Source organism: Anoplophora glabripennis, unplaced genomic scaffold, assembly GCF_000390285.2.
Source record: "Anoplophora glabripennis isolate ALB-LARVAE unplaced genomic scaffold, Agla_2.0 scaffold109, whole genome shotgun sequence".
NCBI classification, from domain to species: Eukaryota; Metazoa; Arthropoda; class Insecta; order Coleoptera; family Cerambycidae; genus Anoplophora; species Anoplophora glabripennis.
The window spans coordinates 686,451-709,023 of record NW_019416246.1 but is presented as its reverse complement, the minus strand read 5'-3'; the positions used below and the strand labels follow the sequence as shown (position 1 = coordinate 709,023).

At 30.4% G+C, this 22,573-nt stretch overlaps 1 protein-coding gene across 1 annotated transcript in view; it reads right to left on the bottom strand.

The window, feature by feature from the left end:
* Positions 1-734: 734 nt before the first annotated feature.
* Positions 735-22,573, bottom strand: part of LOC108904933 (zinc finger protein 358-like) — a 248,612-nt gene continuing 226,773 nt past the window's right edge. The window contains exons 5-6 of the mRNA XM_018707656.1: positions 11,656-11,821; positions 735-882 (exon numbers count right to left, since the gene is read on the bottom strand). Coding sequence (XP_018563172.1) covers positions 854-882; positions 11,656-11,821 — 195 coding nt within the window. The 3' untranslated portion in view covers positions 735-853. The remainder of the gene's footprint in view (positions 883-11,655; positions 11,822-22,573) is intronic.

Here is a 22,573-nt window from a genome sequence, read left to right as displayed (position 1 = left end):
TCTTTTGAACTGTCAAGTAATTTAAACAGACTATATGTCAATTAAGTCATAAATTGTTTAACTATTTTTGATGACATCTTACCATCAGTTTTGTAACGTAATAATGAGTCTCTTATTCGGAAATTTCTTCATCATCGCTTTTATAAAAAAAAAACTTGGAAATCTGTAATGACTAATCTTTAGGAAGTGTTTCCTTGTAATAACGGTAAAAGGAAACAAATTGGAGCAAAGCATAAAGCATTAAAGAAAATGAAAAGGGGAACTACATAGATACCCTTCCGAAAAAAATTTACTTTTTACTTATTGCCCTGTAGTTCTGTGCGCAATTCATAAATATTAGCCAAACATATGATTAAGATAGTCTCGGTAGGTAATGAATAAGCCTTGGAAATGATAAAAATAAAATAACCTCAACAGAAACAGTAAAAATGACTATTGCATGATCAATACCTGAAACTTACTTTTAGTAGTTTTCAGTAACAAAGTCGTAGAAACTGAAAGTGAAGATTAAAAAAAACGAACTTTCTAAATAATAAAGTGGATGAATTAAGTTCTAAGAAACTAAGAATTATTTTTGATTTTTGATCATTGCGTGGTATTTATAATTATACTTTGAATAAATAATATTTGTACATATGTTTTCAATGTAAAATACCTATATTTCGAAACAAAAAGAACTCTTTTAATTGGAAGCTTTTTATTTATATACAATTTTTACATATGACATAGTACGTAATACAAAAATATATTCATCTATATAAATAGTAAGATTTTGATAACAAATAACATAAATTAACTTAACTAGAATCACTTACAACAATTTGTAAAATTTTTGTATAATTTATGGATAATTTCAGCCCTTGCGCGTTCCATTTGGCTTCCCTAAAACCAACGAAAATGAAATAAATTAATTTTTTTATATTACAAAACATAACAATAAAATTTTGACAAACACAATATTTATTTTAAATAAAAATTTTGTCTCAACAGAAAGCCGTATTTTAAAAAATAAATATTGCATCTGATGAACATATTTAAACTACATCATATATACAAATTGTATAAAAAATAAAATCTCAGCAATGAAGAAGAATAATCTAGAAATATGAAATAGAGATGTTAAAATGAGTTACTTTTTGAGAAAAATATACCCAAAGTTATAATTTTAAGTGGTCTCTAACTTCTTAAAAGAAGTAAATAATAGGTTACAGTGTTGAATTAGAAAAAAATAGAAATAGAATGAAACTGAAAACATTAAACAATTATAAAATCAATTAGAAAAAGATATGAAAAGTAATATAATAATGAAACAGTAAACATCCAGAAGTTATGCGACTGAAAATGAGAGGAAATTTGTATATGATAATAGGGGTAACCTAGGGGGTTACAGCACGTGGAAAATGAGCTCATTAAAATTATTTCTCTTGATATCTCTCTAGTTCAAGATAAAACATTGGTAAATGAAAATGAATATTACTATTAGGTTTTGAAGCAATTCTGTTTATTTCTAAATTTCAATTTCAATACAACGTTGTTCTTAAAATTGCTGTAATGTTTTCATGTATGAATTTTTCCATTGTTTAATTAAAAAATTATAAATTTTAGATAATTTCACAGTAAAAAGTGCTATTATTTCGATGGAATGAAAATAAAACCGATTTAAAAATTACATTACATCCCACAAAATGTTTGTTCTAAATTATAAACCACTTAAATATCGAATTATTTACTTAGGTATTAGTGTCATTATAGTGGGAAAAAGAAATAATATAGAAAATAAAAAATTATTCCAGAAAAATAGCTGCTTATCACAAGATAAAAGAGCTTTATTAATATTTATATGATTTTTATTTTCGTATTTCCCAAATAAAAGCTTTTTTGCCCTGCTATTTCCTTAAAAATTCAATAGGTATTTATAAATTTTTATACACTTAATAATATACAATATTAATTTTAACAGTCACTCTTGAAATCTTTTATATCTTAAAGAATATTAAGAATGGATAGTTAGTTCAAATTCAGTTTCACAGTATTTAAATCGATTTTACTCCAAAGTGATGTAAACTATTCAAATTAGTAAAATACTGCTCGTGAATTTTGTGACACCGTGTTATAAGAATAATAAATGGGAAAGATTTTGAAATTCAAAGATGAAGACAATATCCAAATAAAAAAAACAATGCACAGAAGCATGAATTTGGAGAGGTAGATTGAACAATATTATTCAATTTACATGTTTTATTTGCGATATCAGTTAGAATACATATATTTAAAATTAATTCTCTTTTTGTTAAGCATACTCTTACAAAGATTTGTTATTTAAACCCAATAAAAAGAGACAATCAGGGACACAGTTTGGAGAGAAGAAATAAGAACTCAGCTTGATATTCGCACAGTATCATTAGTTAAAAAGTAATGGTCTAAATTGAAATCATGGGGTGTCGTAAATAATTGTGCGGTTATTCTTAATCTTAATCTTCCAGATGAAGTTTGTGATGCTACTGGTATTAATAACTATTTTATTGATTCTACACCTAATTTCAATACCGATAATACATATAACACGACAACGTATTTTATAATTGTAATTTTGAAAATACATAGTCTACAGTTTACGTATCACCATGTAGATATAGATAAAATAGAGAATTTAACTGACAAACAGATGCCTTATGCGATGGGACCTGATTGAACTTCGGGCAGAATACTTGAAATTATTTTTAAAATGTGTATCGGTACCAATAAGGCATATTATTAACGTTTCCTTAGAAATAAGTCAGTTAGGATAAAATGGTAAAATTTCATGTATTATGCCAGTTTCAGAATAAAAATCTGTTCGATTAAAAATTGTGGATTATGTTTCTTTGTATTTTTCATTATTGCCGAAAATTCACCGATTTCTCTGAAACAGTCTAGTTTCGTAAAGGATTCAGTTCTTTAACGCTGATAACTGACATGAGTTATAAAATATTGAGAATATATGAAAACAGTCAGGTTTTGTTCATTACTTATTAGCCTTACTAAGATATTTGATTCGATTAACATTAATTACTTAATTGCCGAATTGTATTATTATCATATAATTAGGTATTACTGGAAAGTGTTTTCTTGGTTTTGTAATTATATGCTGGGTATATACAGGCGTTTCCATCCTGACACTATAATATATGTCTCCCTCTAGGTTCTATTTTAGGAACTTTCTTATTCAACATCTTTCCAGTGAATTTACCAAACATTCCTTTTTATGTATGCTGCTCCTTTACAATTTTTCAGCACATAATTTTGCAACATAATTGTATAAACAGTTATTCTATTGGACTCATAAAAATGCTTCATTAATTAACTCTGTCTTGTCTGTCTTTATGACATCGTGTTCGTTAAGACATATGAATACAGAGGAAGTAAACTTTTTTAATAACCCTAAAGTTTTTTAATCATGTAATTAATATTTACAGAGAGGCTTATTTTTTTTTAAAGTTGTATTCGTTTAAAAAATATTTAGAACTGGATACTATAATTTTACTAATTGAAACCGAGGTCCTCTCTAGATTAGGCAGATATCATTTACGGTTGCTGCCTCTGTCAAGTTGACTAACGTAGATTACAAAGAATTCTTAAGAAGAGTTCTTCTGTTGAACATTGTATACTTAGATATATTTACACATACATGCTTATTATTCCTCATTTACGCAGTGTTATTTTGTTTAATATACCCGAAAAAAGGTTAATTCATATCGTTGGTTTCATACCCAATGTTATAAACAAAAGTCCAAATACAGATAATAATAGATAGAATATAAAGATAATAATCATTTAATATTCCTTTACAAGATTGTGTTATTTAATGACCTTTTTAATAACCTTTTTCAATTTATAATGTTTAATTAAGCATTAATTTTCAGTTTAGATAATTATATACTATTAGATGTTTACTTGGTATAATTAAATACTAGTCGGGATATGTAGGCAGTAGAGTAGTTGTTTCCCGCAATATTATCAGTTCAGGATTTCGTCTATGCGGTACATTTTACATAAGTACTTAAATTTTTGACATCGGTGTTAATTGTTTTACTTCATTTAAAATGATTTTTTTTGTTTTGAATATTTTTAGGTTATCTGAATTATCTTAATACCTTTAAAATACAATAATTCAATTTATTTTAATTTTTCCACAAATACATTTTGGGAAATTTTTTATTCTGAAATTTCTTAAATAATTATACTTTTTATCTTCATCATATGAATTTTTAATTATATATTTGTAAATAGGAACGCGAAAATAAATGGTTCTCGTTCTAATTGAAAAAGTTTTTTGTGTACACTCAACCATTAATAATAATCCTCGAGTAAGTCAGGTTCTTCCATACAACCCACAAACTTCATCACATCACCAAATTAAATGAAGCATTTGTGGGTGTTCCTAATACCACTTTTTAAATTCATTTCTACTCGGCCGGTCTTCCATCCACGTATTCTCTATTAACTTTAATCTCGACTCGACGGACGTTAAAGGACAAGAAACCAAGGGCGTGAGGCGCACCTTGTAATTTGTTCCAAAGTAAATTGAAATACTGAAGTAGCCAAAATGCTGAAAACAAAAGGAATATCGAGAAAGGACGTTGGACGGAATCAGTGGCGTAGGTACGTTCAGTTTATTTTCGCTACAAATAAAATCTTAAATTGTACTAAAAATGTCATGATATGAAAAGCATTTGGTATAAAAACGTTTTTAAAATTAATACAAAATGTGGGTCAAACTGTTAACCTCTAATTATGTGGATGAAAATAAGACTATTCGTAAGCAATTGGGGCTTTTCTTTTTCAAGACATGGAGTCCAAATTACAATTAAAAAAATATTTTTATTAATTAAATTTGTGTACTCTTTAAGGTATTAAAATGTTTGGCACATAATTTTACCTTACCTATGTCTATGTACTTTAATTTCAAAATCATAGGGTTTATGATACGTTGTTAAAAAAAAATAAGGAAAAAAAAATGTGTGTTACGAACAAATTTTATTTTTTATTCTAATATTGAAAATTTTCCGGCAAATTGCGCAAATACAATTTAATTGCTTTTTGCAATATTTAAACCAGTACATATTTTTTGTGGGTGATATATAACTTATAAAGCATATGTTCCATCTTAAATATCAATGATACTCAATATTTTCTGGCACAAAATATTACCTTCTACCTACTGGCAAAGAGTGACCTACTGATCTGTAGGTACTATGACATTATGGCTTATTTTCGCAGTAGGTGAAATAAACTTTTTAACAAATGTACTGTAGTAAACAACTACTTTGCGATCTACAAACTTAGTCTAGCATTGAATCGCACCCCCAATATCCTATGACGGATTGGTACTAGTATGGCACACTGATGAGAACTAACAAGCTCAAAACCGGTCTATGTCTGTGATACTACTGACGCATGACCTTAGTTATTTATTAGATATTGAGGGTGTAATTCAACGTTGGACGGAGCAGGTAGCTTACAAAGTAATTGTTTTCCACAATACCTATTAATTAACAACATTTTTTTACTAAGATCTGTAACTTGAGACATTAAGACTTTTGAACCAAAAATTATCCAAGATTAATCGACTTATAATTCTAGCTTAAAAAAAGTTTTGTATAATGACTAGCACAGAAAGTTATTAACAACTTGACAATTCGTCACAGATAATAACAATTCAAAGGCACTTATTTATTCAGTTCGATTCCTGTTCTGAATATTTTAAAATTGTTACAGTAAGTATTACTACAAAGGCGGCATTCGTATATTCTATCGCACTTTCAAACATCCAATTCAACCGAAGTCTTAAGTTGCGTAAGTCTTAGAACTATTCCAGATATTTTAAGAATATATTTAATATTGTTCTACATGAATAAATTTACCTAATAAGGGTATTTATATGCAATTAGTTTAAATATTTTGAAGGTCACTTTGTCATTTGTTATTGTCAGATAGTTATTTATTTCCATTCAAAGATTACAAGTGTTTACGCGAGGGCGAGAATTATATCTGTATATTATTAAACAAACATGATTAGCAGCACTGAGACAATTAACTTGTGTACCAATCAAACAGAATGACTGTTGTTGCAGCAAACTAAGTTAATTTGATTACAATAGTTCATACTAATAGAATATGTTTATTCAGTACCTACTTATGTGAGAGAATGTCACTTTTTAGAACAGTGTGTTTTATGAAAAAGTAATTATAATTTCTGCAGCAATTTATTTATTGATAATATAGATTTACTGGTTGTGTTAATTATAACGTCTGATACTTCCGGTTATACCAGAGCCTACATTAGCCTACATTAACTTTCTTATTTTAAATCGAACATTGCATTTTCGGATTCTACGTGAAATTTGTGGATCACTTTATTGAGTATTCCCTATATCTAGGAGAGGAGATTTTGAGACATTTTTAAAGAATAAATTTGGCAGATTCAAGGGTCCGCGGGTCAGGAGCGTGATAGCAAGTAGATTTTTGGTACCTGTGAAGGACATAAATAACGCTAAATTATTGGTATACCAACAAATTAAAACATTTAATACTAGGTTCTTGCTCTTACAGTTTGATAACTTCAAACAGCTATAACTTTGTTAACTTAAATGAAACACCCTGTATTTTTCTACTCTGTCATATAAGCATTGTCAGGGTTGGCGTTACTACTTTTAGATATATTGGCAATTTTCTATTTTTTGGACAGATTTTTTGTCAAAAAACAATTACAATAACTTGACCTTTGTCAAATTATTGTTATGTCTGTAATAGTTTTTGCCGAAAATATAAATACAAATGCCTCGGGATCGCTTAAATTATACTAATGAAGATTATTTTAATTTGTTTGTTATTTAAGGACAATATTGGTATCCCAGTATTTTTTTTACTAATATTGCAAAAAATTCCATATGAAACGTTTATCTTAAAATAATTTGTCCTATCGCCTACTGAAATTTCCGCCTTTAAATCGCTATATACAGGGTGATTCAGAACTTATCCAAAAAAATTTGGGAATAGATGTGGCATGAGAAATGGAGTCAATATTGTAAAAAAAAAAAATTTGGAAAATCCTTATAGTTTCTGAGAAAAAAAATATTGAAGTTATAGCACATTAAACCACTACATAGCTGAACAACTGTAGTCTCTAGCATCATTCGCAATACGCGTGGAGAGCCATGTGACTCCTAATACTGAAATTCGTCGTTGCGGTAGTTTTTACCTGTTATCTGTGGTATTTACATCAGTTTTTTAGTAGTTAGTGTCAAAAATGGCTTGCGTGTATAGCAACTCAGAGTTGATGGATATCGTTTTAATTTATGGTGAAGTAAGACTACATTTGTGTTAGTTCGTAGAAAGTGAATAAGATGGACCCAAATGTGTTTACACGTGAGTGGATAAAATTTTGAACAATTGCTGTTGCAGCATCGGGTATGTCAAATGATTTTATTATTTAAAAACACAAATTAATTTTATTAATAATTAATAAAGGCAAAAGCATTTGAATTTGCCGATATAAAGTAGGTGCGATAAAATTCTATTTACATATTTCTTTCCTTGCGAAATTTTTGTCCGTTTTTGTCACGCCGGCCGCCATACCGGTCGCATTGTGCAAGGTCAAGTTTTACAGTGGACCAGTTTCCAGTGCCGTGCAGAAGTGTATTTTTAAATCAATTTCGAACTGACATTTTTTATTTTTTCTTTACAAAATTGTATTTGTAAAGGTCCCCTGTACATCCAGATTTTTTTTTTGGATAAGTTCTGAATCACCCTGTATAAGTAAAAATTAGAAATATATTACCAGTGTGAAAAATACAACTTTCCAATGAACAAATTGTACATGATATAATAAATAGATTATTATCATTAACAAAGATATATCCTTGTTAAAAGTTAAATAGTTTATAATGAGAAACAACTAACTGCATGTTGTACTTCTAGCCAGTAGTCATTCCTTTTTAAAATAAATGTACACGGAAAGTGAACCAAGTTTGACACTTCTTTGGTTTCATTAATTCTCGAAGAGATCCTAAGAGATGGACAAGAGTAGTTAGGAAGTTATTTTTCTATAACTTTTGGTTTACAGTTTCTTTTTTTGTATAAATATTATGTATTTCTGTATACATCCATCATTGTACGCATTACATTTACATTTTACAAAAATAATATAAAACGTGGTTATAACTGAAAAACTGTTTTTGGAAGAATATCTCGTACGCCATTGAGTGAGAGTGAATGAAATAACATTTTTATTAAATTTAAAAAATTTCACAAATCAATAAATTATATTTGAGATTACAGAAAAACTGCAAAAAGTAATGTATAATGTAAAAGTAATATATAATGCAATGCCACCTATGCGTTACACCGCACCAATCCAAAAGCCGAAAATTTTAAGCCAAAAATGTGTCATATTTGGACCATTCTCGATACTGGTGAAGAATAAATTGATCCCAATCAAAGCCCTGCTTTAAGACTCCTGTCATCTTATAAACAGTTTTAACGTCTACAACCGTATAAGAATAATGAATATAATATACTTTTATATAGATTTAATGTTTCGCAAATTATTTATCACTCTCAACCACGACTTACTCCGTTAGAAATTAAGTATACGGCAATCACACCTTTCCATAGACGGTTATGCACTTCACTGCCCACATTCTCTCTATAATTTGCATCAGAGTAAATTAAAATACTGAAGTAGCCAAAATGCTGAAAACAAAAGAAGAAAGAGTATAGATTGGATACTGGTCGGTTAGATTGAAGGAGAACGTATAATTACTCGCGGACAGTAGTTCGATAGCGAACCCAGTAATCATGGCCACTGTGTGCCTTGGGCTGTACCCTCTTCTGCTACCGTTCAGTTTGCAGCAGAGGCCAATTAATAGCAACTTCACTCACTACCTCAAGAACGATTTTCTCTCATAATAATGCCGGTTATCAGACGAGATTTTAGATAGGATGATAGGCTAGGTAGCCGAACGATCGATAATTGAACTAGATATCTTTATTGTTTGATAGGACTGATTGGATTTTTTTTCTGTCTAAAGCAATGTTGATAGTCGATAGTGTTGTTATGGTAGACCACCAAGCCGTGCATTAGACATCAGCAGCAATTAATCTCTCGCAAGAAATCGCGGAATAACAATATTTAATTTTTAATTAAATAGTTGGTATGATAAATGTTGATTGGATTATTTTCAGTTCAAGAATCAAATAACCAAAAAAAAATTTAACCACAACGTATCCTTTGTTGATACTTTAATATATTTAGGAACATGAAGGAAGTATTAGCAATTGAGAAAAGAATAGGATATTAAATGATATAGGAAATAACACCCATAATTATAACAAAATTACATTGATTAAAAGATAATAGCGACGTTGCAATATAAAATTTAAAAAAACAAGAGTAACGATTTTTTTTTAAACTTTATTTAAAGGATAAATTAATGTGAAATACAGTATTTGTTCAATTAATCAGGTACATGGAGACTTGGTACAATTATACAGTTTTCTCATGGTAGTTACTCTCATATAAAATTTAAACAAATATAAATATGTCAGGAGCTTATCATCAACGAACCCTAGATAAAAGCCCATTATTTTTCTCTAATTAGGGGCATGTAATTATGGAAAGGTTGATACTATTCATCTGGTTGATTCATTGAAATAAATTTTGTTCCAAATTTGGTCATTCTGATTACCTATACCCTTCACTGCTAAGATTATTCAAAGCATTGTCATATTTTTTTGACTTTCAATCATTACATACCAATTTGTGTGTTCTATGAAAAAAGTTTTGATTGAAAACAGTCAATCGAAATTTGTAAAATAGAGTTTACATAAAATAACTGTTAGTTTCCCCCAAATTACGATGACACTGATTAGTTTTTGATAAAATTTTACATAAATGTAGCCTACTATGAGGGAATTGCGGTGTACCAAGTTTGAATTTTATTTCTTTAATACTTCCCCCTTAAAAGATTATAGGACGACCCTCATAAATCGCTATTTTGTATAAGATTCAGAACTTATTTTAGTAATGAAAAACTTTTCAAATTTCGTCACTAATACATGAACACATTTCTACTATACAGGGTCGTCCGAATTTTATGCAGGAAACTTCAAGGGCAGATAGATCTCTTTAAAATAAAATGTATTTGCCTTATAGGCTCCGTTTTAGAGATACAGGGTGTTGAAAAAAAATTAATTTTTTGTTTATATCTCAGGAGTCTATTAATCGATCTCAATAAAATTTGGTACAGATAATATTTGATAGTAGGCCTTACATCCCCAAAATATGAGCTCTAAGGGTTCAACCAGTGGTGTACAACTGAACATAAATATTCTTATAATATTATGGTTAGAAGTGGTATGAATAACTTGAGAACAGTGAATCTTAGGAAAAAAAATCAAGTAACCTTTTTTACGTATTTTGTGCATTAGAATATAAATCCGTTACAATAACTTGCAAAAAATGCAGTGGTTGTACACCACTGGTTGAACCTTTAGAGCTCATATTTTAGGGAATGCAAGGCCTACTATCATACATCATCATTACCAAATTCTATTGAGATCGGTTAATAGATTCCCCAAATATAACAAAAAATCAATTTTTTTCAACAAATTCAACACCCTGTATCTCTAAAACGGAGTCGTTCCAGACCTATGTTTATAAGGCAAATACCTATTATTTTAAAGATATCTATCTGCCCTCGAAGTTTCCTGCATAAAATTCGGACCACCCTGTACATATAAGATGTGAAGTTGTTGATGTTTAATCGTGGGTCAGGTCTTCTATGCAAATATTTTGCTTCTGAAGCTTGCGGACAATATGAATCTGGTAAAGCTGAAGATCTACTTCCTGTTCCATTACTAAATTGTGGTGACTGGAAGTTTACGCACTAATTTTGAAAATATATATTGGTATTGCAAAATGTGACAATGCTTGTCATTGTGATCATCTTCAAGTAATCTCCTTGGATAGCTAAGTACCAAAGTTGGAACCTCGTTCATTTTTAGGACCAGACAGGTTCTGTGAATTCATCTTCCAAGCTTCTGTTTAGCTACTGCTGATACATTCCTTTGTATCAAAATATCCATAAAGACATTATCGCGGATTAAATTAGGAGATTATGGAGGATATTGCATTATTGTAACGAAAGTTAATAGGAAAATATTGTATTTGTTTCGTTCAACCATTTGAAATATGTTCCAAATTTGGACTTTCAGTTTACTATATGAATATAAAGCTTTTAGACAATAAGTCTCAAGCTTTTTGTCGACGACATAATAATGCATCTGTTCAAACGATAGCTACGTGAGATCTAGCAAGTAAATAAGAAGACACATTTTCCATTATCGAAGGCACAGGGAATATTGAAATAAAGCGAATTTCAAACATATTTATTAATATCCCAAAGGAAGTACCTTGAAGATGACGACAGTGATATTCATCACTGACACTCACATTTTACTACGGCAAGTTCGCGGATTTTATTGTCAAACCTCAAATCACTTTAAATATAATATTTTTTGTATTTTCGAAGAATTATTTATAATACAAGTATGTATTAATATCGCTGATTTATTTATCATAGAAGAAACTAGTTAAATTCCTAAAGGGCTCACCTGTGTGGAGGAACAAATGATTCTTAAGGTTAGTGTGCTTTGAAAATCCTCTTGAGCAAATGTGGCATTTGAAGGGCCAGGATCCAGAATGGACATACATATGAGATCGTAGGTCGCCAGGTGTGGGGAAGGATTTACTGCATAGATTGCATTTGTGTGGTTTGTCCTGAAAAAAAAAAGTAGAGTTACAATTTTTCAGGAAATATTTTAACAAGCTATTTGTCCTTTATTTAATTTGAACCTTAAAGGTTTCTGATGTGGAGATTTTAAAATATAATTTTCACCTTATACAGATCTTTGCAAATACTTTATAACATTTATACAGATGAATTAGTTAGCCCAGTTAACTTTATTATTTTTTATTTTATAAATCTTAAATGCAAGAGTTGTAATGATAAAATTATAATTATTTTAAAGCAATTCTAAAAATTATCGACTTTTCGAAATCTATATTTTCGATTCTGGTGATATACATTTTATATATTTTTAAACTGATACCATAAAAAAGATAATATTAAGAGTATGTACAATATTGGCATGCATTGACATATTTAATATAATACCTCAAAATTATACAAAATTATATAAAATCAACATAACAATACGTATGAAATGTAAGAAATCAGTATTAATAACGTTTTTAAACTAGTTTTCAGCTATGATTGTTTTAAATAAGGTTTTGAAATTATTATCACCCAAACAAAATGCTTTAATATTAGGTATACAGGGTGATTCACAACTTATCCAAAACAAATTTGGAAATAGATGCAGCATGAGAAATGGAATCAATGTCGTAAAAAAAATTTTTGTAAAATCCTTATAGTTTCCGAGAAAAAAATATTGAAGTTATAGTACATTCAACCACTACATAGCTGGACAACTGTAGTCTCTAGCGTCATTCGCCACGTGGCCTCAGCGACTCCGAATACTGAATTCGGATATTGCAATCGTCGTTGCGATATTTAGGTACTTGCTATCTGTGGTGTTTACAACAGGTTTTTAGTAGTTAGTGTAAAAAAATGGGTAGTTTGTGTCAAAAATGGTTTGCGTGTACTCGGAGTTCATGGATATCGTTTTAATTTATGGTGAAGCATTTGTGTTATGGTGAAACAAGATAACATTTGTGTTAGTTCGTAGAAACTGAGTACAACGGAGCCAAATCCACACATCGGTGGATAAAATTTTAAACAATTGTTGTAACATCGGGTATGTCAAATAATTTTATTATTTAAAAACACAAATTAATTTTATTAATTAATAAAGGCAAAAGCAGTTGAATTTGCCGATATAAAATGGGTGCGATAAAATTCTATTTACATATTTCTTTCCTTGCGAATGTTTTTGTCCGTTTTTATCACACCGCCATGCCGGTCCCATTGTGCGAGGTCAGGTTTTACAGTGGACCAGTTTCCAGTGTCGTGCAGAAGTGTATTTTTAAAACATTTTCGAACTGCCGTTTTTGATTTTTTTCTTTACAAAATTGTATTTGTAAGGGTCCCCTGTACATTCAGAATTTTTTTTTTTTTGGATAAGTTCTGAATCACCCTGTATATTACAAAAAAAATAAATAACCGAAATATTTCTAATAACAAATGAATATGTATATTTGATTAGGTTAAGACAAAATAGCTATCGCCCAGCTATATTGTCTGTGGTATGTATTCATTTAATCTCATTATGCGATTTTACAAATTTACAATGGGCGTACGTATTTATAATATATTTCATTTGACAACCTGTGACTAATTCTTATAACGTAAGTATTTAATTATTTTAATCCGTCAGCGTACTTATGAAATAATTACTCATTACTCAAATTACTTATGATGTATAGAAGTACCAATTGTCGTAATATTTTGTGTCGCCTTTTTAGTGCTTTTTTAATAAATAAAGTATTTCTACTTCAGTAAGAAAAATTCTTACTAACTTTATTTTTAAATATGATGTATTGAGAACCGTAACAATCTAAATCCCACTGTAAACGGATATTTTAAACCCAAGTCCAAATGCTATTAACAATAATACTACTCACTACTAAGTGACGCCGATCACGAAGGCTATTTACACTTTTTATGCCATCCAATAGTAGTACAGTTAAAGATTAAATTGTGAATTAAGACTAACGTAACATGAATAGAAGCAAGATGCATTTAGCCGAGGCAATCGTGTTATTTAGTCACTGTCTATGTCTATGTGAAAAGGATAGTCGATGGTCAATCAAGCCACCGTGTGTAACGTAAATCCATTGACAACGGTTCAGAGGCGTACCCTGAAAGTTTTAGAAAATGCTATTTCTGTTCATTTATTCATGTTTGAATTTGAAATGAACGTGTTATAGAAACGTAGATTTTTTTTAGAAATGGGGTTAATCATGCTTTATTTATTTAGAGAAAAATATATGGCTCAAAGTTGTAAAAAATTTTTTGTGATTTCAAAACTAATTTTGAAATGAAACTGACAGTTGAATGTCGCAATTCGAATATATGTATATCTTTAAAGAAAACACATCCTTTCTTTTTACCTCAGGATTACAATGGTATAAGGTCTGGTAGGTCTTATTATTAGATATAAGGAAAATATCGCCAAAAAGTGTGGTAAAAGTGAACTCTGGCCATATCTCTCTTGTTATCAGAAGTGGACGTGTCAAACCTCATATCAATAAAATGTGAAGGAAGCACTCTCGTCCAAATTTAAAAAAAAATAGGGCGTTCGGTAAAATAAATTTTGATTGTTTTTCTATGTACAGTTTTGAAATTATAAGAAAACAACTTCGGTGAATACAATTTTTTCTAAATACGAAAATGAAAAAGGTAAGGTAGATAGAATATTGTTTGAATAACCTTGTACATAAAAATAAAAAGCGTTCTAATAAGAAACTATTAAATTCCTTTACAAACACTACAGTCGAGGATAAAAGCCATTTTTCGTGATACATTAAAATTATACAGGTATACTTATACATCACGACTATTTGGACCCAAAATTCTTTTTGTTTTTTGATCATTTGATATAAAAAAATATTTCAATCCGAATTCTGTGTCACACAACAAAATTTGAGAAAGTTTGTACAGAATTAATTACACAAATCAACAAAGGAAATAGTAATAAATGAAACAAAACAGTAATTTGCATAGTGTGTGTGTTATTTTTCGTTAACCACAATATAGATTTTATATTATATCTTTAATAGAAATTATGAAAAATGATAATATATAATATATTCATAAAAATATTAGATAATAGCAAATATACAGGGTGTCCCAGAATATGTGGACAATCTCTCGGATCTAAACAGGGGACGTTAAATTAACATGAGGGCCCCCCTACGGGGATACAGGACCCTAAAGGACGCCCCTGAAAATCGATTTTTTTTAATAACTTTTAAAATACTTTATGTAATTTAATTATTTTTAATACGATGGACAATTTGGCTTATTTGGTTTGTCAGCAATGTCAATTTTTTACACCCCTTGCAATAAAGGCGCAAAAGTAATATTTTTAGATAGCTTGAGCCTTAAACTAAAAAATTGTACTCTTCGTTGATATCGACAAAATGAACTGTTTTCGAGGAAAACTATTTTTGTTTAATATGATTTTATTACATCCATAAAGAGAAATAAACCGATGAATTTTGCATTCTGTATGTGTCTATCTAAAAGAAATGCTAATTTTATGTATATTTTTTTTCCTACAAGTAAGTAAATTACACAAAGTATTTTAAAAGTTATTACAAAAAATTGATTTTCAATGGCGTCCTTTAAGGGCCTGTATCTCCGTACGGGGTCTAGGGATAATTTTTATAGGATCTTGTCAAATTATTTTAACATCCGCTGTATAAATCCTAGAGATTGCCCACATATTCTGGGACACCCTGTATAAACAATTCAAACTGCAAGAACCCAATTCAAAGTACAATTAATGTAATGTAATTTAACGACTAATTAATCATTCATATTCTATCGACTTATAATTAATTTTTACATTTAAATGATTTTCCAGAAAAATAAATACATATATTACATTACGATCTCAGAAAATACGATATGTGCATATTTATCCATATAATTTCAATTAATACTGCACTATATTTATAACACTTTTATTATATTATCGTAATAAAAAGATTGCTGATCTAAATGTTACAATGTCTCACTGAATTAATAACTGGTTTAAATTCAAAAGTTATTTATTTATTTTAAAGATACACGGTTTAGGTTACGCCATTGATGCGGAGAACTGCCATATGCGCTTATCAGATTTGTTTTATTTTGTATTTCGTGACGTTCCCTGACGTTAACCCCCGTTCTTTTAGTTTAAAATGTGTACGTCAATCAGTTTTCTTTAAGATGTTTTAAAAGTAACGCCTTAGATTTTATCTTGCGATTACACCATTAAATTCATATTATAATTAGCTTGAAATTTTCTTAATTGATTCGTCATATGTTTTATACGTTTCATAAACAATCCATAATGGACCGAGAATGGAATTCCTTACACGAGAGATATTAATCCCCTTATTTTACATCAGAAAAAAATATTAGTGTTATTATTCTTATCATTTATTGTATTTCCAATGTTAATTTTATCGTAATGATTTGTAATTCAACAACAATAAATTAATTATTAATTAATTAATTATCGATAATTATTTTTATTTTATAATTTCTTTGTTTCACTTTTTTGTTTGAACTGAATATTTTCAGTTTTCCTTTAATATACTAATTTTTAATTAAATTAATTATAAAATACATTTCACTTAATAAAATTATCCACTAGCAACACATTAAGTTAGGTTGATGTGGTTAACTGTACTACTACAATTGATGTTCAAGACTGAATGAAATAAAATAGATAAATATGTCTAGAAATTCCTTATATACACTTAGTATGTTGAAAATGTTAAGTGTAAAGTGGAGTAACGGTGTACCAGTTTGCTACCAATAAATTCCTTAGATATGAAACACATAAATTGAAGAAAATATTCAGAAAATAACCTATATAGTAGTTAGAGCGTTATCCTAACTATATAAAACGGTATTCAAACAATACAAATATGTAAATAAATAATAGAAAGTATAAATTTATCGTAGAATCCTTTACACAAATATATAAAGTAACATTCTTTTCATTAGTGCGATGTGATTAAAAAAGGTATACGAAGATATGAATTACATAAAATATTCTTCCTAATACTGAAAAATTGCAGCTCAAATTAAACTCTTTGGTACCCAAATTCACCCGTTTGGAAATCAAATCGAACCTCTTGTAAAAATTCACTATGTTGGGACTAAAACACGAGTTTCATATTTTGCAAAAATATGTAGGTTCTTGAAATAATCAATCCATCATTCATCATTTGTTCTAATATGACTAGTCCAGCAAATATATCTCTTATAAAAACATAATAAACAGAAAACAAGAATACCAAACTGTCTTTGTGTCAACAACTCAATTTGCCTTTGTAACAACTTCAGTCGATGATTTATTTTTATGAATGAGACGTTTTTATATTGAATTATACATACATATTTTTATCATAAAAATTAATCTAAATATGGCTAATAGCACATTTAATACATAATGATGAATCCCATATTTTACAAATTTAATAATGAATTATTAATTACTACTAGATTAGTATTTGATCGATTAGTAGGTATAGGAAGAATAAACATGTCGATTTGTAATAACACGAATTTAATTTACCTTTTTGAAATTTTCGCGACGATCCAGTAACAGGATTAGGAATGAAGGCCCTTTTTCGGAAAAAATTACCTTCTGAAAGGCACTCGGTGATCGTTTTTCTCATTTTTATACAACCTATTCGTAGATGACAAAAATTAATAGGAATAAAAATAATTCTCATTAAATTCTGGGTAAATTACAATATTATTCAAATATTTGGACATTTGGAGTGAACATATAATTTTAAATTACCCCAAAGATATACTTCGAAGGGTTTTATTTGGTTTGGAGGGGTTTGGTGACATTAGTGTCCATGGAGTTGACATCTCTACAAATCCACTTTACTGAGTACATTTAGCAACGAAAGATTTGAAATGTCTGGAATTTTTCTGGAATAATCATGAAAATAATCATTAGGCAACAAATATATTTACTCTGTGCACTACTCTGAAAAAGTTAGGTTAGGTTGAGTTAGATGGTGCACATAAAGTGACTAATGTTGACTAATAGCGGCGAGATTCTACTAATTATGAAGTTTGGTCAAAAAGTAACGGGAATTGGAATCTTCTCAAAAAGTATTTATTTAATCTTCAATTTTTATCCCATCTCCTTCAAAGTAGTCTCCCTGTGATATTATATACTCATGCTAGAGTAGTTTCCAGTTCCAGTTTTGCCTTTTCAACTATTGTTGAAAAACTTTGTCTTTGAGTGTCCTTTTGAGTTTGGAAAATAGAAAAAAGTCACAGATAGATAAACTTTGATTATAACAATTGATAAACTGATCTGTGTCTCGTAATTGTACTGAGGAATGATCTTATCTGCGTAGTTAACTGCTGCTTAGGTATTGTGGATGTACTACAATTCTGGGCGCGGTTTTAGTCCTCAGAGTAGTTGTTCCCCATAATATCATTAGTAAAAATATCTAATTTATAGCGGAAGAACATTGTGCCTCGTGTCTAGTAATCTCTTCGCTTGTTCACAGAACATGATTTAGAAATTTAATTAAAGATTCCACATAAACTTATTAATTATTTTTTAACAATAAATACGTACGAGTGCATGTTCTTAATATAAATATGCATGTTAATATTTTTTTAACTACTGTCGACATTAATCCTTTACGCATTTATCGCAGATGTTGACTATCATTACTACTGCAAACATTTAAATACATACAAAATATGCAAGTCACATTTAAACGATAAGTGAGAAAATATGGTCTACAGTTTTTCAAACTGGTTATATGAAGTACGAGCCTATCTAGTGGGTGCCACGATACGTGTTGAGTTTATTTTTTAGTTATTAGTATCAACTATGAAGTATGTAATGTTCCTTCTAACACCAGCAGAAAACGGCCAGAACAGAAAATAGTCATATCAATTAAGACCCCTACTGTGAGAGAGAATTTATTACAATTAACGCCATAGCTATACAACGCTAATATCAATTGAAAAGATCTCATAATTAGATACGTACTGGGGATAATGATTCTCCACTGCTTTTACGGTAGGATTCATTAAGTAGTTTAGGCAATTAATATTATTAAATATAACTAATACTGGCACCAGTTTTAGCGTTCACCTTATATGTATATCTGCATATGGTCAAATCATTAACTTTGCATTGTTACACTGTTTTATCGCACGCGCTATATTAAGTTGTGATAAATGGAAAAATTATATTCATTTATTTGCTTATTATTTATGGTTACGGTGATCTTTTACATGTCAAAATCGAAACTATCCATCAAGGCGGAATTGGGTCGTAGCTGTTTTACAGTTACTGAAAATGTATCAGAGCCATTATGAGATCATTCTTATAATTAGATTAATTCGGGGCATTTGTTACAATTAAGTGACAACTGAAATAAATTTGCATCGTTCTGGTCTACAATTAAAAATATGTCATTGTATCTAACACAACTTTATAATATCCTCCACGTTAATATTAAGTCCTTATTATTACCGCAAATTGTTCTTCTTGCATTATATCAGATCAAAAAATCTTAAAGAAGCACAGGTATACGACTATTCATTTTCAAGATATTGCGTATTGAAATGTAAAAAATGTCACATTTATTAAAATAATTAAATTTATCTCATAAATTAATTAAACTTAAGTGTACGATATAGCTATTTAAAGATAAAAGTTCACTGAATCTATATGCAAATCTGTCGATATGGAGTTTTTGGCAATTTTGAGTATTTTGGAAATTTTTTAAAGATAAGCTGACTTTAATTTTGAGGTAATGCTGTAGGGAAGTGACAGTGTTCTGATACGCCCCGAGTAGTTTTCATTTTTCAATTATATTTAAAAAAAATGTGTAATACCGCACTGTCATTTGCATCTTTCAACACTGCCTAAATTATCCCGACACAGCGCGAGTGGGAAATCGCTGACGCATTTAGCCCATCTAACAATAGGAATGTGAATTCAATCGACAGCCACCGGTCAGCGAGAACGGTCTAGTTCTAGTCCATCGCCAGCCCCAGCAGTAGGAAGTCCAGCTTGTGACTGTACATGCGCCACCGTTCACCGTAAAAGCTGGACAGTTTAAGCTGAATTGAAAATTCAATTCTCATTCACCCTTCGCAGCGAGGAGTCCAGTCTGGCAGCAGTCCAAGGAAGATCACCGTCTGGTAAGGTTGTTCCAGCTTGTGAAGACTGCGCAGTCGCCACTGTTCGCCGTACAAGTGTGGCAATTGAGCTGAATTGGGAATTCAGTTCCTGAACGAACAGCAGAGGAAGCAATCCTATATAGTCACCGAAGCATATTTAATGCGCAAGTCTCCTGAGGTGACAGAAGACCTGACGGAGGCATTCTGCCGCAGAGTTAGTTCCGTTCTACCGTTGCAGCAGTACAGACATGCTAAGGAGAGGAAGTGAGTAAAATATTTAGGTAAAGACTTGGTTACTGTCTACTTTGTTTTAATCATACGTTACTTTTCAGTCCTGCAAGCTGCACACCAGTCTTGAAGAGCCCCGCTATTATTGTTACATTTCTTTTTTTTAAGCAGAGATAGTAGCCAAACCTATAGTTTAGTAAATACTTTTGCTAGCTTGATCGTTTCCTCCCTCCCTGGTATCTGCACCCCGCTTGTCGTAATATCCGCTTGCTTGTTACCGTTGCGCTAACTCTGTTTATCAAGTGCTACTTTTATTCCTGTGTGAATTCTAACACTCTCTAGACCACTGGACATAACGTGTCTTCGTTGTACCTGCCTTTCGATTACAAATTAATCATGTCTTACTCAAAAATGTAAAAACTGTTTCGATTGTGTTAGCATAACTATTTCAGTTTTAAAAGCTAAACAATGAACTGAGAAGGGTAATTTTGATTAAACTGATGAAACCACGATGACCATTTGATTATTCCGGCAATATCTAGAAAAAAGCCAGCATAATTCGTCAGGAGAACCACCAGGCATACACCGGCTTCGAACTTGTTAGTTATCATCAGAATGTTATAGGTAAGTCAGTATGTCATAGGTAAGTATCAGTATGTCATAGGTAATTTATCGGTATGTCATAGATTAATTATCATCAGCATGTCATAGGTAAGGCTTGTAAAGGATTATAAAGGATTGAATTAGGAATGTCTTGTAAAGACGAACTTGTTAGTTATCATCAGCATGTTATAGGTAAGTCAGTATGTCATAGGTAAGTATTAGTATGTCATAGGTAAGTTATCAGTATGTCATAGGTAAGTATGTCATAGGTTAGTATGCAATACGTATGTCATAGGTAATTTATAGGTATGTCATTGGTTAGTTATCGTCAGTATGTCAAGGTAAGGCTTGTAAAGGATTATAAAGGATTGAATTAGGTATGTCTAGAATGTCTAGTAAAGACAGAGATCAATAATTAGTTGAACCACTAGCCAATAGTAGTTGCTTAAATGTAAATCTGCAATATATTTTATTTACTCACACCAAAGCGCCATCGTTAATAATAAAAGTTGTTCTAACATCCTACCTTCTACACTATCCGACTATTTTAGGGCAGACCTTTTTTATAAAGACAATTATAAAAAAAATGAGAGACAATAATGTCGTCTCTGTTGTTCATTATCCAGACTTCTCAAAAAACTATATTTAATGAAAATCTTTCAAATTAGATATTGGGGAATCATAAACAGACATTGCACACAAAATTTTGCAGTTTAAGTTCTAATCCAGAACTTGATACAGTTGTTTGCTTTCTCACTGAGTCTGGCAATAACAAGAAGTACCCTGCTGCCAAACAGATAAGAACAAAGCCTCTGCCGATACATTTTTTAACTGAATTGGAATAACCTTTAATGAATAAACGGAGCGGTATCCCATGCCATTAACATAGTTACCTAGTTAATTAAATTTTTATTATTTCGTTTGCCCCGAGAACGGTAGTTGCCGTCCGAGGGGAACGAGTATCAGTTTTAATACCGGCAATTTATAACTCCTTTTACACAAAAACGATTTTATTTCAGCGATAATTGTTTTAGAGTGCTCCTCATATAATTTAGTAGCATTTTACGCCCAAGTGTACCTCATAAACATAAACGGTGGCATTTAAAATTCGCCAACGTTAAATCAGTTTATGGTTTTTTGGAGTCGGTCAATTAATGTCTACAATAAAAGAATAAGAAAATCGTTAAAATCAAGAACGAGGGGTGGCGATTGTGGGAACGTAAGGTATAAGTCGCTCCCGGTGCCATCTGCCATCACGCGAGACCAAGAGCCTTGTAAGACATCCGGTTCCTCTCTCGTATCGCTATATCTATCGATATATGAGTTGCTTGCTTTAATTAAGCCACATTCCATTTGAGCGAACAGTACTGTTGCCGAGGCAGTATTAATATTCGCATATTTCCTGTTATGCATCCTCCATTCCCTAAGAGATATTATGAAAATGCGGGGTGATTAGAAACAAATGTAAAAAGCACTGATTTCCTTTTTTTAGTTACCTATAAAGATTTTAAAGACAACAATTGTATTAAATTAAATTTATTAACATTCAGCAATAGAAAATGAAAAATTACAAAGTTAGCCTAGATTATTATCAGTGGCGGCAAATCTCATGGCCATCATTTAATATTTATCAACTTTCTTGGAGGGTATAGACAACAAATGTAGTATCAACCTGGTGGCGCCTTTCCTCACCGAACATGGTAAGTGGTATTGGCTCACTTTACAGAAAATGAATCGTAACCGGAGTCCAGTACCATGGCCACTGAAATTGCCAGATCTAAATC